This window comes from Aquarana catesbeiana, linkage group LG03 (assembly GCF_042186555.1).
Source record: "Aquarana catesbeiana isolate 2022-GZ linkage group LG03, ASM4218655v1, whole genome shotgun sequence".
In the NCBI taxonomy this organism is placed as follows: Eukaryota; Metazoa; Chordata; class Amphibia; order Anura; family Ranidae; genus Aquarana; species Aquarana catesbeiana.
In genome coordinates, this window is record NC_133326.1 from 648,557,860 (window position 1) to 648,575,949 (window position 18,090).

At 41.6% G+C, this 18,090-nt stretch overlaps 1 protein-coding gene across 3 annotated transcripts in view; it reads right to left on the reverse strand.

Annotated features, from left to right (window-relative positions):
* Positions 1-18,090, reverse strand: part of LOC141133307 (potassium channel subfamily T member 2-like) — a 411,333-nt gene that overhangs the window by 87,283 nt on the left and 305,960 nt on the right. For all 3 annotated transcript variants that reach the window (XM_073622598.1, XM_073622596.1, XM_073622597.1), the window contains exons 11-14: positions 8,937-9,101; positions 8,237-8,373; positions 6,098-6,161; positions 5,322-5,430 (exon numbers count right to left, since the gene is read on the reverse strand). In XM_073622598.1, the coding sequence (XP_073478699.1) occupies positions 5,322-5,430; positions 6,098-6,161; positions 8,237-8,373; positions 8,937-9,101 (475 nt within the window). The remainder of the gene's footprint in view (positions 1-5,321; positions 5,431-6,097; positions 6,162-8,236; positions 8,374-8,936; positions 9,102-18,090) is intronic.

The window sequence follows — 18,090 nt, forward strand, 5'->3', positions numbered from 1 at the left end:
CAATTACCAGTTGTGGAAGTTCAAACTGCTACAAATGCTTCTTAGCAAGGACGGCTTGTGGCAAGTGCTGAATACAGACAGACCAACAAACGGAGAGGCGGGGATTGGGACAGGAAGGATAGACAGGCAAAAGTGACTATATAAGCTTGCTAGGGGAAGATATAGAACAGAGAAAACTGCCAAAGGTATGTGGACTTCATCACAAAAACTGCATGAGCGTTCAAGCCTCAACAGTAACCTATTTCTACTAAGAAAGCTTTATAATATGAGACTATAAGAGGGCCAGCATATGTGTGACCACGTGAAAGCTATGCTAGAAATCATTAGAGCAACTATGCACCATCGGAGAGGACATCAAAGATAACCATATCGTTGCCCTGCTCCTCTGCAGCCTTCCAGAGACATACAGGCAGTCGCCGAGTTACGAACGGGCTAGGGACTGTAGGTTTGTTCTTAAGTCGAATATGTTTGTAAATTGGAACAGCATGGGCAGAATGGCAGATATGTCGTTTTCGAAAAGGGTCCGTCGAATGTGCCTGCCGTTGAAAAGGGTCCTTCGAATGTGCCCGCCATCGAAAAGGTTCCGTCGAAGGTGCCCGCCGTCGAAAAGGTTCCATCGAATGTGCCCGCCGTCCCATTCCTAAGTAGCAGTCATTCGCAAGTCGGATGTTCGTAACTTGGGGACTTCCTGTATACTGCTCCCTATTAACGCTTTAGAAACCAGCCCCGAGCAGGAATTAACACTACAATATATCAAAGGCAAATTAATTGATGAGTATGACAGAAGGAAAGAGAATACGCACCATGATGATGAAGCTTTAAGATGTACACAAAGCATAACAAAGAAAGCAGAGCCTGTTTTCGCTGTAAAAGGACTGTTCTATCTGGAAGGCCGAGCAGAAGCCAAGCATTGATTACAGTGCAAAAAACGTTTTTCTAGCAAACGGGAAAAGCATCACTGCAGGAGGTAAAGGACAGGGCTTCCTGAACTGTATTTCACCACAAGGCAAGCAGAGTATCCATGTAAAAAAAGTGCTGTATGTTCCAGAACTAGAAGGCAGCCTTCTATTAGTGAAAAGTGTTGCAAACAACGGTCTCACAATTAACTTCCAGGATGATGAATGCACAATTCACAATAATAAGCGATTCCTTGCAAAAGGAAAACTGGATGATCATCTATACAGGTTCATCACCACAGACCATCAAGCCAATATAGTCTCTAATGACCTACACGGTAAATGTATTCACTTATGGCACAGACAGCTAGGGCACAGAAATCCAGAAGCTATACAGGAAATTTTAAAGAGAGGCTTATAAGAAGATTTGACAATAGTGCTTGCAAAGTGCTCATGAAATGCAAGTGCTGTATTGAAGCAAAAGCCACACGTGCTCCCCTTCCACAGGTATCTCAAAGAAAAACTACCCACCCACTGCAGCTCAAACACAGTGATGTATGCGGTCCAATGAAAACTCCCACGTCAGGAGGAAACAGATATCTACTGACTTTCATTGATGATTATTCCAGGTACACTTATCTGATGAAACACAAGAATGAAACATCAGAGAAACTTCAAGAGTTTGTTGCCATGTCTAGCAACAAAAAAGAAGGGGATATTTGCGCTAACCACTATATAATGATAAATATATACAAAAATATATATGTGCACAAGTGATATGACTAAATGATTAAATGCTGCACCTCTATAGGACTAGCAACAAATTCCAAAGGAAATGAGGAATAATACGCACTGACAATGGAGGAGAATACATAAGCAAAGAAGTGGCCTCATACCTGAAAAGACAAGGAATAGTACACCAGACAACCACACCATACACTCCTGAACAAAACGGTGTAGCAGAAAGGAAAAATTAAACTCTTATAGAAATGGACAGATGCATGTTGTCGGATGCCAACCTACCTCACAAGTACTTGGGGGAAGCAGTCATGACTGCAACCTACCTACAGAACCGATTACCCTCAAGAGCCATTAAAAGTACTCCATTCGAAACGTGGCATGGATCAAAACCTAGCATAGGTGTCAGAAACCATGAAATCAGACCAAGACAGAAGTACAGTTAAATCACACTTGTTTAATAATAAAAGTAAAAAGAACAAATGTAGTCAAAACATAGCCAGAGTTCAGTAACCGGAACGGATAGTCAGCCAAGCCAGAAGTCAGGGATCAAAGTAGTGGAACAGCAAGTAGGATCTGGAGCCAGAAGGGATGTCAGCAAAGCCAGTCTTTAAATCTTCAAAATCTTGCAACAATTCCATATGCAAGATGCCAAGGAAATGAAAACTCCTATAGAACAAGGCGATCAAAAGAGCAATGAAGCAAAAAACTTGCTATCCAACAATGACACGTATCGCAGAGTAATTGGTAAGCTGCTATATGTTGCCACTGTGACAAGACCAGACATAGCCGCAACAGTGGGCATACGATGCAGGAAAGTCTCAGCTCCATGCCAGCGTGACTGGAACCCAGTAAAAAGAGTGATGCAATACCTCAAAGGAACAATTCAGATGAAGTTACGGTTTCTGGCAACATCATATCCAAAACTGGTGAGATATGTGTAAAAAAGTGGCGAAAGGGAAGGATGGGACTTTAAATGAGGCATACATATGGTAATATGTGCCCCCATCCCTAGCTCAATAAATATGAAAAGGAAGTTGGGACTTTGTGTGAAGCAAACGGCAATTGAACAGAGTAATGCATACATGGTGACTTAATGAGTTTTATTTAGCATAAAAAGGGTATAAAATCGCACTTAATATGGAATACATTAAAAGCCACTGCATATATGTACATTTAGGATAAAGTACAGTTCATGAACACATAAAATAAGAATACAGATACATAATCCAAGTAGTTCATATGTGTACAACCTTGAAAACGAAATAGCAGCACATTTTAGTTACCAATGTATAGAGTGATAATGCCGCGTACAAACGACCGGACTTTACGGCATACTTGGTTCGGCGGACCGGAGTCAGTGAGACAATTCGATCGTGTGTGGGCTCTAGCTGACTTTTTTTCCCCAAAAGTTTGACGGACCTAGAAATGAAACATGTTTCAAATCTTTTTGACGGACTCGAGTCCGGTCGAAAATTCGCTCATCTGTATGCAAGTCCGACAGAGAAAAACCGACGCTAGGGCAGCTACTGGCTACTGGCTATGAACTTCCTTGTTTTAGTCCGGTCGTACGTCATCATGTACGAATCCGTCGGACTTTGGTTGATCGTGTGTAGGCAAGTCCGTTCATTCGGAAAGTCCGTCGTAAAGCCAGTCGAAAAGTCCGCAGGACAAAATCTGCCATAAAGTCCGCTCGTGTGTACGCGGCATCACTCAGTATTAGGAAGCAAGTAATTAAAAGTATAGTGAAAAGATGCAATGATAATTGACTATAGCAAGGTGCAGCCTATCAGAGCTCAACGTGTTTCGTGTGAAGACACTTCATCAGTAGCAGATGCATTCATTGGTAGAGGACTGGAGAGCAGGGGTGCGTGATACTGTACTCATAAGGAGCCAATGGGTTAGGTCGTCCATCACAGGAGCTGAGGAAGCTATACCATGCAGGGAGGAAATGCCCAGACATAAGATCCCCAAGCAAATAGATTCTCCATATTGTGTATGTAGTAGTACAAAGTGGGGAGGAGTCTCATGTGGAAATGTCTCAAATGATAGTTTGGACAAAATGTGTGGCGTGGCCAATAGTGCAAATGAGGATATAAACAATAAAGCGTGCTCAGGGCATCCAAACCACCTGCAGGTAGCTTCCAGCGTCACGCTGGGCATGATGGAGGAAGAGAGGCATCCCACTTTGGGCTGGAAGCTACCTGCAGGTGGTTTGGACGCCCTGAGCAGGCTTTATTGTTTATGTCCTCATTTGCACTATTGGCCACACATTTTATCCAAACTATCGTTTGAGACATTTCCACATGAGATTCCTCCGGAGCCCCACTTTGTTCTACCACATACACAATATGGAGAATCTATTTGCTTGGGGATCTTATGTCTGGGTGTTTGCTCTCTGCATGGTATAGCTTCCTCAACTCCCATGATGGACGACCTATCCCAGTGGCTCCTTATGAGTAAAGTATCACGCACCCCTGCACTCCAGCCCTCTACTAATGGATGCATCTGTTCCTGATGAAGTGACTTCACACGAAACGCGTTGAGCTCTGATAGGATGCACCTTGCTATAGTCAATCATCAGTACATCTTTTTACTATACTTTTAATTACTCGCTTCCTAATACTGAGTTATCACTCTATACATTGGCAACTAAAATGTGCTGCTATTTCATTTTCAAGGTTGTACACATATGAACTACTTGGATTATGTATCTGTATTCTTATTTTATGTGTTCATGAACTGTACTTTATCCTACATGTACATATATGCAGTGGCTTTTAATGTATTCCATATTGAGTGTGATTTTATTCCCTCTTTATGCTAAATAAAACTCATTAAGTTACAATGTATGCATTACTCTGTTCAATTGCCGTTTGCCTCACACAAAGTCCCAACTTCCTTTTCATATTTATTGGTCGGATATGTGGACGCTGATTGGGCTGGGGACGGCACAGACCTCAAATCTACAACTGAATTCATCTTCCAGCATGGGGAAGGAACCATAAATCGGTCTAGTCGAAAGCAAGTAACTGTCGCTCTATCTTCAACTAAAGCAGAGTACATTGCAGCAGCATACGCATGTCAAGAAGCGGTATGGATTGGTCAACTTTTTGTGGACATAGATAGACATGTCAAAACCAATTTCCATTTTTGAAGACAACCAGGGATGTATAAAGCTTACGCAATCAGAAAGGGTCAATCCTATGACCAAACACATCGATGTCAAGTATCATCTACTGAGGGACAATCAAGAGCAAGGAGTTATTGACATTCAATACAGCCCATCAGAGGAGATGACTGCTGATGCACTCACAAAGCCTTAGTTGAAGGAACTTAATGATTATATCCAGAAGAAGCTGAATGTAATTTGACAAAGCACATGCTGTTGAGAAGGGGTGTTGGAAGAACAACAGCAGATAGCTTTCTATACTGTGAACTATATACTGTATGTATTATACCTATACATCCAGCAGGTGGCACTATAGTGTGCATCTATGGTGATGTAATCAGAGTAAGTGTTATCTCTCTCAGTGTATGTAGTTGTATCCTGCTTGTTCCTGTTACATGATAAAGACATGCTGTAAGATATGTTCTGCCATTCTCCATGAAAGTAAAGCCGTATTGCTGCAAAGAAGAAGCTTCTAGCGCATTATTTCAATACTCTGACAACAGTAAATACTTTACCTGCAAACTTAATATGAAACTTGTTTTCAGGTTTGAGAATCTGGACAAAGAGAGGACAGTTGGGAGCAAAGTCTTTTACTGCCCAGGCCCGGAGGATGGTCTGGTGATCCTAAGGTAAAATAAGGACATTTCATTTTAAGTGTGATTTATAATTTTATTCTTTCTTTCAGTGCTCAGTTTTGTTAAATGGCAAAGACAGCAGAGCCTCATAAATCCATATATTTGACCACAGAATTTATAATCCAAAAGATCATTTCCCACTAGCTAGACCTTGGTTTCTTGAGATGGTTCTCTTAAATGCGTCTAATATTATAAAGAGGGGAAAACCTTAGCTGCAGGGCTGTAGTTTGGCATCAGACATTACTAAAATAATACAGATAAAAGTGCAATATGCCATAAATATTGGCAAAACACTACAGAACCAAACCAAGATCTTGGGGGGAAAACATCCCACAAAGTTCTCCAGGAATTATAGATATCAACACATCAATACTGCCAAATAGAGATATCAGCCCTTTAAGGTAGAGTTTGGGGGGCTGGGGCTATAAAGATTGTTCATTGGCACTCATCTGTTTGCAGAAGTGCCCTTGATAAATTGCACATTAGTTCAATTGGCTGGTGTATCCACAGCAAGTGCATCATACTGTTACTTATATTTTATGTTTATTATCAATTTATAGGACAGACAATATCAAAATACAGAAACATCCATGTACCCCAAAATTAAAAAAGTAAAATAAGTAATTTTTCTCCATCTGGAGACTTGTTAGACGTACCGCTGCGATGCGGTCTGTTTCAAATCGGTTGCTGAGAATAAAACAGGCTTCCGCGTCATCAATTCTACAGAAAAACAACAGAAGGAAAGGAACAACAGGTAGACAAAAAAAAAAAAAAGAGAAGGAGACATATATATGAAAAAGGGAAAAAGAAAAGAATGGGATTAGTGGAAAAGATGAAGATAAAAAAAGGTAGAGAAGGTGACAGAAAAAAAAGCGAGAAAAGGAGAGAGGATAGTAATGTATGTGAGATAATAGAGGAATAGAGAGGAGCCAGCAAAAAGTATAAGGTTAGTAGAGGTGAGATAAGAGTGTAAGTAAGGAGAGAGGAGGTTGGAGGAGGTATAAAAAGAGAAAAAAGACAGGAGGCAAGAAAAGGAATAGGTAAGAGAAATTTAAAAAAAGGAGGTAAGAGGAGTAAAGAATGAGAGAGGAGGGTGGAGGAAGAAAGAGAAGCGAGGAGGGTGGAGGAAGAAAGAGAAGTGAGGAGGGTGTTGGAGGAAGTACAAGAAATGACGAGGGTTGAAGAAGTAAGGGTGGTGAGGTAAGAGAAGTGAAGAAGGAGAGAGAAGAGTGGAGGAAGTAAGAGAATTGAAGAAGGAGAGAGGAGGGTGAAGAAGGGAAGAAGTAAGGAGGGTTGAAGTGAAGGAGGATAGAGGTAGATAGGAAAAAATTAAAAAAGGAGAGAGGTGGGTGGAGGAGGTAAGAGAAGTGAAGAAGGAGGGAGGAGAGGTAGGCGAAGGAGAGAGGAAAGAGGAGAAAGGAAGGTGGAGGAAGTAAGAGAAGTTAACGCGAGAAGAGGGTGGAGGAAGTAAAAGAATTGAGGAAGGAGAGAGGAGGGTGGAGAGGGTGAGAGAAGTGAAGAAGGTGTAAGAAGGGTTGAGGATCCAAGAGAGGTGAAAAGGAGAGGAGGGTGGAGGGGTATACAAAATTAAAAAAGAGAGGAGGGTGGAGATGGTAAGAGAATTGAGTTGGAAGAAAAAGAAATGCAGGAGACATTAAATATAAAAAGGTAGAGAAGAGGGTGGAGAGGTGAAAAGATGGTGAAAATAAGCGAAGTAAGAGTAAGGAGGGTGAAAACAGACAGGTTAGAAAGTGAAGAAAAGTGAAATGAGATTAAAAGGGTGAAGGAAGTGAGGAAATTAAACAGACAGAAGAGAGATAGGAAAGGAAATTAGATAAGTGGAGATGAAGATAAGAGTAAAAAAGATAAAATAGGTGAAGATGAAAATAGGTGGGTGGAAGAGGGAAGGAAAGTGAGGAGGAAAAGGACAGAATATATACAATTAGGTGAGTTCAAATGAAGAGAAAAGGTTGGAATTGATGAGAAAAGAAAGGATGAGAAAAGGAGTTAGAAGACAATAAAAAGAGACCGTTAGTAAGGCAGGTAGATAGAAAAAGCAGCTACCAGTAAATAAAAGGCAGGATTGTACAAATGTGAGCTGCAATGAAAAAAAAAAGCTGAAACATTTTTATGCTATTAGGAGACCTTCAGAAATTATCAGATGGTGTTTGTTATGTGCTATACAGCTCTTACATCATTCCGATGAAGAATAAACATCACAATAGCTGGGAACAAAAACTGCTTCTGTCAAGCCTAACTCCAGGCAAACATGAAATTTAAATAGTGCAGTTTGCATCGATTGCCTTACTCCTCAGTCCTGATTCCAAACACCTCTTCCTAAGCCATCCTGCAGTATAATGGAACAAAGACACAATTTCCTCCATAAGCCAAGCTAATTTCTTCCCCTTGGGGCCAGACATTTTTCCCTACTCCTTATCTTCTTGTGCACTGGTCCAGTCACCACCTCCATGTGTTCTCCTGCCTCTGGAGTCTATGAGAGAAGACCCTATCACTGGAAATGCCGTCTCCTCCAGTAAGAGGTGTCCCAATTCTGCATGCAGTCTTGTGGACAACTAAAAGAATACCCCAGGAAGTTAACAGAAGGCGAGTGAAGGATCACATGAGAGTGGTTTTTGGTAAGGACAAAGAAAGATGTGAACCTACCCAGTGGGGACACAGACAGCTTTAAAAACTTGACAGAGAGTAAAACCCTTCTCCACTGTATCCAAAACCGAAGAAAGAAAAAGGCTTGGCTTTCACAGACATCCATGTCGATACTTGTCATATCAACTTACTTTGCCCTCATGAGGTCCTGATCCTTTAAGGCTGAGCCCTGCAGGTAGATAACACGCTGCGACCACAAAGGAATTTGTAGAACTCTTCTTACAGGCAAATCCATTTCAGTGGGGCAGAGGAGGACAACATAATGATCCTGCACAGAAAACATAAGGCTGATTTATTTAATTTAGGGTCAGATGGGCCCAAAGGAACCCAAAAGCCCTTCACTAAAGTGCTGTAAAAGCACAGTATATTGCCTTTGTAATGTGAACTGCTAGGAAAGAAATAAAAAAGCTGTCATTGCTGACTTTTTTCTAAATGTTATTTAACTAACAGTCAAACTGTCTAAGCACTGATGGTTTCAGATAAGGAGGCAAGCCTGTACACAGCTTTGTGCAGCCTTGGGCTCACTTGTTGGAGTTAAAGCAGAACTACAAGAATGAAGAATTATCTTTTTTCCATACCTACATTGATCCAGCCTGGCTGGATGCACAGTAAGTATACATTTTGATATCTTGTATCCCTGGAATTTGATCCCTCCTCTTCCAACCCTGGAATGTGATCCCTCTTCTTCCAACCCAGGAATGTGATCCCCCTTCTTTCAACTCTGGAATGTGATCCCTCTTCATCCAACCCTGGAATGTGATCCCTCTTCATCCAACCCTGGAATATAAACCTGTTCCCAAACTACTAGACTGTGATCCCTGTCCCTCTTACCTGCAGCCGGGGGTGTGCGTAGAATTCATTTAAGAAATCCATGAGCAGATCTATTTTTAGGGAGCTGACACACAGGACCACGTGTTTCTCCGTCTGAGCTCGGTAACGGCTGTAATTCCCACCTGACTTCTGCCTTTCCATCCAGAGGAACACCAGCTGCTCAAACTAAACGACATTAAGGCCTTTTGTTTACGACAAAACTCTCAAAGTGCTGATACATTTATTTCTTTGGTCATCTGCCTTTTTAAGGACTTGCCAGGAATAAGAATAGGTTCTTAAGACCTTACCAGTTTGTGGTAATGGAGAGACGAGAGGGCAAGGCTGCCCAACAAGAGAAGCCAACCCAATACCCATAGACACAAGTTTACTCCTCTAGCAATACCTTCAGCCCAGTACCCATGGACACAAGATAATTGCCCAATCTGGCCAAATGGGTGACTATCATGTCCACATGTACCTCAGTTTACTCCTCTCCTTTAGCAATACATCCAGCCCAATACCCATGGACACAAGACCATTGTCCAATCTGGCCAATTGGTGAACTATCATGTCTACATAACTCAGTTTACTCCTTTAGCAATATTTCCAACCCAATACCCATAGACACAAGATCATTGTCTAATCTTGCCAAATTAGTGACTATCATGTCCACATGAATCTCAGTTTACTCCTCTAGCAATACCTCCAGCCAAGTACCCATGGACACAAGATCATTGCCCAGTCTGGCCAAATGGATGATTATCCTTTCCACAGGTACCTCAGTGTACTCCTTTAGCAATACCTCTATAAGCTCTGAGGGCCATAAGATGACTGTATGAAAAATAAGTGGCTAGGATGGAAACTGTTGTCATTTACTAAACACATCTTTCACCATAAGTAGTCACTGCACAATGGCTTAAGTAATGTATCAAAAATCGACATCAGGCCAAACCCATAAAGTTCTTTACCTGAATGCTGCCATGTTATATTTTGCCCTAAAGTGAATCCATGCTTTTCTTCTTTTTTTTGGGCAAAGCAACATATACACTTTATTATCCCCAGCCCCCCCACCCCCATCACCCCCAGCAAACAGTCACCTCCCTTTTATGCCCCCACCACCAATAGTGGATGGAAAGTCCAGTGTAAGCTACGAGTGATGGGTCTTAGACCTTACACTGAGCTATGGACTCCCCATGTGGCAGTGCTGATTGGTCCAGTGTCTTCACATGGTGTAAGTCATTTTCTCTTTTGCCTTCTGGTGCTAAATGGACCCGCAGGAGAGCAAAGATAGGGAAAGTATAGGTTTCTGGGGTGGGCTATATTAACCACTTAACATCCTTAGGGCATTCTAAAATGTTCTGGAATTGAAGTGGTCAAAACAAGCTCATGGCTGCAGCTGCTGGTATAATTTTTTACAGCTGGCAATCGGCTGTTTAAAAAAAGTGATCCAGCCACCCGATCACCAAAATACACCCCTTGCTGTACCCCTGTGTTGTCATGATGCTCCAAAAACTGTATGAAATCCAGTCCCACTTTTGTGTATTTCTTTCTGTGTTGTCCTAAATTGCATCAGGTTACTGTTGTTGTTCTGATGCATGCTGACATCTAGTGTTGGTTTGGGCCACTACATCTTGTTTGCTAATGTAATTTGGTATTGCCCTCTGTCCTCCCCTCCTGTTTTGTGCTAGTTAGTTCAGTCTTAGCTAGGCCCGCCCTTTATCTTTTTGGTCGGTCAGCGTTAGTACTTCACAGACAAGGCTTTGGAAAGTCATTGTCTTCTTAAACTTCAATAGGACTGGAAAAAAACATCTTCTGCACTATAATAAGCTGAAGTAAAATTGTGCTGAATTCTGGAACTCCCTACCCCAGTATGTCTGGTCAGGTCCCACCCTGTCCACCTTTAGACAATCTTTGGAAACTCAATTATTTAGGGAAGCCTACCCAACCTCCACCTAAGAACTGTATTTGAGTCACCTCCATAAGATCATCCCCTGCAGCTATTACCTTTTGTACCACCTCCCCCTTCCTTTAGATTGTAAGCTCCATGAGCAAGGCCCTCATATTCCTTCTGTATTGAACTGTATTGTAATTGTACTGTCCCCTTTATATTGTAAAGCACTGTGCAAACTGTTGATGCTATACAAATCCTGTATAATAATAATAATAATAATTATAATAATAATGTCTGCGTCTTATTGAAGAGTTAAGCTGCCTGTAGATGGTACTAAGTCAGGGGTGACCATACTGTCTGGTCAGACTGTGTCTAGGGAGATATGTCAATGCATATAGTGAATGACATTTGGACCAGAACAGGTACGTTTAGTACAAAGCAACCAGTCTGTGCGTGTTCTATTTCTGTTTACTGCTACTTTATAAATGGATTTAGTTGCTGCGAGCAAGCCTTTTCCTAGGTAAAAATCATATATGGGAGTTTACTCCCACTTTAAAAAAATGAAAACTAATGCAGACACCAAATGCAATGATTGGTAAGATGAAATCTATAATTTTTTTGGTTTGGGGTTTAACACCCTTTTAATTTAAAAAAGAAAAATCCTTTTTTGTCCAAATTACATTTGGGCTTTAATCAATAATTCCAGGCATGGGTATGTTTTATATGGTAACATTGATCCAGCTAGGACCAATGCAACAATGTATATACCCCACCTAGCCAATGCCACTGGAAACTGGAAATCACTAAAGCAGACACCGCTACTCCAGTGATCTCCACTTGCATCCAGGTCCCATGACGAGTGGCTGCACTTTTGCTTACTGAACACAGGAGGCTGACCGCTCAGCACAGGCACCATTAAGAGAATGCTTTGCATTTTATGAATGAAGGCACTCATTCTTTGCATGGAAAGATGGAGAGGTTTGGGCATTGATGCCTTGATCTCCACCTCTTCTATTCAGAAAATTCAAAGCATTCTCTGAATGACACCCGTGCCAAACCGTCGACCTTCTGTGCTCAGTCAGCAGCAAGGCAGCTGCTGAGCACAGGACCCTGCAGTTAGTGAAGATCACTGGAATAGCGGTGTCTACATCCAGCTTCCAGGGGCATCAGCCAGGTATAGTATACAGTGGGGGAAATAATTATTTGATCTCCTGCAGATTTTATAGGTTTGCCCACTTACAAAGAAAAGAAGGGTCTATAATTTTTATCATAGGTGTATATTAAATGGTAGAGACAGAATATCAACCAAAAATCCAGAAAAAACACATGATACAAAGTTTATAAATTGAGTTGCAGTTCAGTGAGTAAAATAAGTATTTGATCCCCAAGCAAAACATGATTTAGTACTTGGTGGAGAAACCCTTGTTGGCAAGCACAGAGATAAGAGGTTTCTTGTAGATGGTTTCCAGGTTTGCACACATCTTAGGGGAGATTTTGGTCCACACTTCTTTACTGGTCTTCTCTAAATCCTTAAGGTTTCTGGCTGTTGCTTGGCAACTCAAAATTTCAGCTCCCTCCATAAATTTTCTATAGAATTAAGGTCTGGAGACTGGCTAGGCCACTCCATGACCTTAATGTGCTTCTTCTTAAGCCACTCCTTTGTTGCCTTGGTGGTATTTTTTGGGTCATTGTCATGCTGGAAGATCCATCCATGACCCATCTTCAGTGTTTTGGTTGAGGGAAGAAGGTTCTCACCCAAGATTTTACAATACATGGCCACCCAAGATTTTACAATACAATCCATGGGCCACTCAATGCGGCAAAGTTGGCCTGTACCTTTAGCAGAGAAACAGCTCCAAAGCATTTTGTTTCCACCTACTTGTCTGTAGGGATGGTGTTCTTAGGGTCATAGTCAGCATTTTCCTTCCTCCAAAGATGGCGAGTTGAGTTATTGCCAAAGAGCTCAAATTTGGTCTCATCTGACCACAGCACTTTCTCAGAATCCTTCCCTGAATCATTTAGATGTTCATTGGCAAACTTCAGATGGGCCTGAACATGTGCCTTCTTGAGGAGGGGGAACTTGCAGGCGCTGCAGGATTTCAATCCACGGTGATGTATTGTGTTACCAATAGTTTGTTTAGTGACTTGACTGTGGTCCCAACTGCCTTCTGATCATTCACAAACTCCTCCCGTGTAGTTCTGAGCTGATCCCTCACTTTTGATCGTCCATGAGGCGAAATCTTGCATGGAGCTCCAGACCGAGGGTGATTGATGGTTATTTTGTACTTTTTTCATTTGCCAATAATCGCTCCAACAGTTGTCTCCTTCTAACCAAGCTTCTTGCTGATGGTCTTGTAGCCCATTTCAGCCTTGTGTATGTCTACAATCTTGTCCCTTGACGTCCTTTGACAGCTCTTTGGTCTTGCCCACAATGGAGAGGTTTGAATAGAAGAAAGAGATTCTGTAGGCAGGTGTCTTTTATACACATAACGAGTTGTCGTTAGAAGCATCTTCTTAAATTGACGGGACTTATCTGTGTACCACATGAGCACATACTGTAGCCAGTCTGTGGGAGCCAGAATTATTGCTGGTTGGTAGGGGATCAAATATTTATTTTACTTACTGGACTGCAACTCAGTTTATAACATTTGTATTGTGTTTTTTTCTGAATTTTTGGTTGATATTCTGTGTCTATCATTTAAAATACCCCGATGATAAAAATTATAGACACTTAATTTCTTTGTAAGTGGGAAAACTTACAAAATCTGCAGGGGATCAAATAATTATTTTCCCCACTCTACATAGTTACATTAGTCCAAGCCGGATCATTATAACTGTGTATATTATATTAAATTATTCTTTAAAGTGTATTTCCACTTTTGCAGCTAAATTGGGATAACATCTACTTTAAATTTGTTACATGTTCTCACTAGCCTATTTAAAAAAAATTGAAGATTACCTTTTTAAGTGCGTTTTATTTGCGAAAAAATCTTTACATGCTCTCCCAGCTTTGTAATGTTTAGCAAGGGTGTTGAATAATGTTTAAAATAATTAACCCTGTCTGCACATTAATAATTTTGTTTAGACATGCTGTGTGAATGAGAACACCGAAAAACATATAATGGGGTTATCTCAAGTTTAACTGCAAAAGAGAAAATCTGCTATAAACGAGGCTTAGCAAAAAAAATGATCTCCACTTACAGAGTAAGCCCTGCTGTGGAGAAAAAGTAACTCAATCACAACGACCCACTTAAAGGGTCTGAACTATAGTGAAGAGCTCTTGAGAATAATTATGGGGCTCCCGTGATGGGACGGCATAACTACAAGAAAAGGACTGATGTTACTCCCTGCCTTTCTTTCACAGCACCCACATCTGTCATCTTGTCTCATGACAACTGTCACCATCAGCCGATCAAGACGTCTCTGTGAAGCTCAGTACAGCAATTCCCAGGGAGAAGAAAAAGGCAGTAGAGGGGGAGAGGAGAGGCATCAGGAAAAAGGAGACAGAGACTGAGATATTAGGGAATCAGCAGATATAAGCCAGCCTGAAACTCATTTATGCACCCTGTTGCCACTTTCATGGCACCTTCTCTGATTGCAGGTCTTTGTGCTTGCACAGCTCCCAACACCTTGTATAAAATAAATCTAATTTTCACACAACGGTGGGAATGACACACTTTTACTGTGTCATTATCTACATGTCAAGATTGCTTTTAACACTTTAAGAAAGGGCAGTGACTGGGTAACTTTGGCATACATAACAATCAACATACTTCTTAGGGCATATCTGACTCACTTTTCACTGGTCTAATCTTGAATAGCTGCTTCAGAAGCTATAGAGCACATGGTTTGTGGTCGTTCCAAATAATGTCCTGCTTTGGGAACCAATAGCTGTGGTTTTTACCATCTTTTTACAAAGGCCCTATTGTCTTCCTTTCTTCAGATGTAGGCCCCTTTCACACGGACATGCCGATTGGGTCTGCCCATCTGTTTTTCAGGTGGACCCGATCGGAACCTCTATTCTTCTCTATGGAGCGGTGGGTGTAAACCGACACGTGTCCGTTTACACCAGCCTACATCCAGAAGCGCATTTGTGAGGTCAGGCACTGATGTTGGACGAGAAGGCCTTGCTTGCAGTCTCCATTCTAGTTCATTCCAAAGGTGTTTTATTAGGTTGAGGTCAGGACTCTGTGCAGGCCAGTCAAGTTCCTCCAACCCAAACTCACTCACTAATGTCATTATGGACCTTGCTTTGTGCACTGGTTCAAATTATTTGGTGGAGTGGGGATTATGGTGTGGAGTTGTTTTTCAGGGGTTGGGCTTGGCCAAGGGGTCACTGTCAGCATACCAAGACATTTTGGACAATTTCATGTTCTCAACTTTGTGAGAACAGTGTGGGGATGGCCCCTTCCTGTTCCAAAAATGGCTGCACACCAGTGCACAAAGCAAGGTTTATAAAGACATGAATGAGCGAGTTTGGGGTGCAGGAGCTTGACTGGTCTTCACCATAACCCGATAGAACACCTTTGGGATGAATTAGAGTGGAGACTGCTAGCCAGGCCTTCTAGTCGAACATCAGTGCCTGACCTCACAAATGCACTTCTGGAAGAATGGTCAAACATTCCCATAGACACACTCCTAAACCTTGTGGACAACCTTCCCAGAAGAGTCAAAGCTGTTATAGCTGCAAAGGGTGGGCCAACTCAATATTGAACCCTACAGACTAAGACTGGGATGCCAACAAAGTTTGTATGCATGTAAAGGCAGATTCTTATTCATCTGTGTTTCTCTACCTATTTTTAGTCAAGGCCTCATTTACAAGTATGCAATTCCAATTCAATTATCCAATTCTAAAATGTAAACAACTAAACTAGTATTTTTTTAATACTCTTTATTACATAATACTGTTCCCCATATACTACTCTACATCAATGTTCATTAACCCTCACTGATATATACGGTTATTGTCTTTCATCAAGGACAATAACAGGAATAACTTCATGTACCCCAGATTTTTTGGTATTTGTGTAAAGTCCCTCTATACTCATACATACTTTGTTCATAAAGCAAGATTTGGTTTACTGCTTTAACCCATTGACTAATGGAGGGAGGTAAGGGTTGCATCCACCTTACAACAATTTGCCAAAAATCATGTTTCTTGTAGAAAGATCTTAACATATCTGGGCCAAACCTCATCTTCCAGCAACCCCAATAAACATACTTCTGGTGGGTATGGGCCCAGTCTAAAAAGAATAGTTGACAGTTTATCTATGACCTGTTTCCAGTAACCTATGTCATTACAAAATCAAATTAAATGTAAAAAATCGACAATACACACAAATCGATGTAGACATCTGACCCATTCTATACAAACAACACGGATTAAGATATGTCTGGTGTATAATATTTAATTGAATTCATTTTTTATCAACTACTTGGTGATATCACTAAATGCGATGAGCAAATCTCCTCCCAATTCTCATCCATCATATCTGGGGCAATTGACTGCCACTTGCCCCTCTCATTCAGAGTAGCACCACATATCTTATGCCGCATACACACGATCAGGATTTTGGTCGGAAAAAGATATGATGGCTTTTCCGACGGGATTCCGCTCAAGCTTGCCTTGCATACACACGGTCACACAAAAGTTTGCTGAACTTACGACCGTCAAGAAGGCAGTGACGTACAACACTACAATGAGCCAAGAAAATGAAGTTCAATGCTTCTCAGCATGCATCAAATTGTTTCCGGGCATGCGTAGGAATTTTGCGCGTCGGAATTGCTACAGACGATCGAATTTTCGGATAGGAACTTTTTCCGACCCTAAAATTGAGAACATGCTCTCAATCTTTTGCTGGCTGGAATTCAGCCAGCAAAAGTCTGATGGAGCATACGCACAGTCGCATTTTCCGATGAAAAGCTCTCATCGGTCTTTTGCTGGCCGAATTTCCGATCGTGTGTATGCGGCATAAGTCTGCAATAAGTGTGAATAAAGTGTAGATATTAACTTTTGTGGTCCCTGCATTCTCAGCACCCCAATAAGGGGGTACTTTCGAAATCCTAGCATTCTGAATACCAAATTGCACCTGTAGAGCATGTCGAAGTTGTAGGCATTTATAAAAACACCTATGAGAGGCACTATATTGCTTACATAAATAATCAAACAACCACAGTGTTCTATGATCATATACCTGTGCAAGTGTGACCCCCTTTACCTGTTTCCAAAAGTTGCAATCCAAGAATGTACTGTAGCTCTGACAACTGTTGTTTTTAGTCATATGTGTGTTATGCAGTACATAAGTTGTTATAGTGCCATCTTGTGGATAATTGAAAAGGTACAATACTTTTACGTTTCATGATCAAGTGAAGTGACATGGAAGTGATTGATTGTTTACTTCGGAACTTTAGCCGTGACCTACCCACAATGCTCCTGGACAAGTGTTGAACTGAACTGCATTGTGGGAGGATATAAAAGGGCCGGGAGCGGCCATCTTAGGTCTCTTGTTCCTGGGACGCGTGGCCTGCCAGTAGGACTCTGTGGGTGTGTGTGTCCCACAGGGTTGCGGCCTACCTTGAGAAGGAGCGGAGCAGCTGCAAGGATCCTGCCGTCGTATCACAGTGTGCTGGAGCAGCAGAAGTGTTCGTTGCGGAGACACGTGGGGAGGTAACCGAGGACTCCTGGTCGTTAGTGAACAGAACAGTGTGACGGCGTGGTGGTGCATCCATACGGACTGAGAACTGCAGAAACGGAGACATCCATCTGCCTGGATCCCGTGTGGTGAGAGGGTTAACACCCGGAAGTTTGTTTAATACTACACACACACTTAGAACTGTTACAGAGTGTTGCTGCTGGGACTGATAGTCCCACAGAACAAGTTAAGTTGGAAAACAGTACATCTGCATAGACTTCAGTATTTAAGATGCTAGATGTTGGATGTTTGTCTACTTCATATGAGAACACTTAGTCAGTCTGCCGGATTATAACTGCCTTGGTGTATTACCTTACACTGCGCAACACCCCAGAGGAACCCCCCCTTGTGGATTACAATTACAAGTTCTTAGCTAACGAAGACTGAAGACGTCAAGACTATCTTTTTTATTGCAGGGCTCTGCATTTATTTACTAAGTATAGTGACTTTACAGTTTAGAGCAGGGGGAGCTCCCTGGTATAGATATATATAATTAGGTATATTTGTGTATGTTACCAACTGTCATAACTATTCACTATACTATTGCACTATGTTGGTGTGATAGTGTAGTCATTGTAATAACCCTTTATAT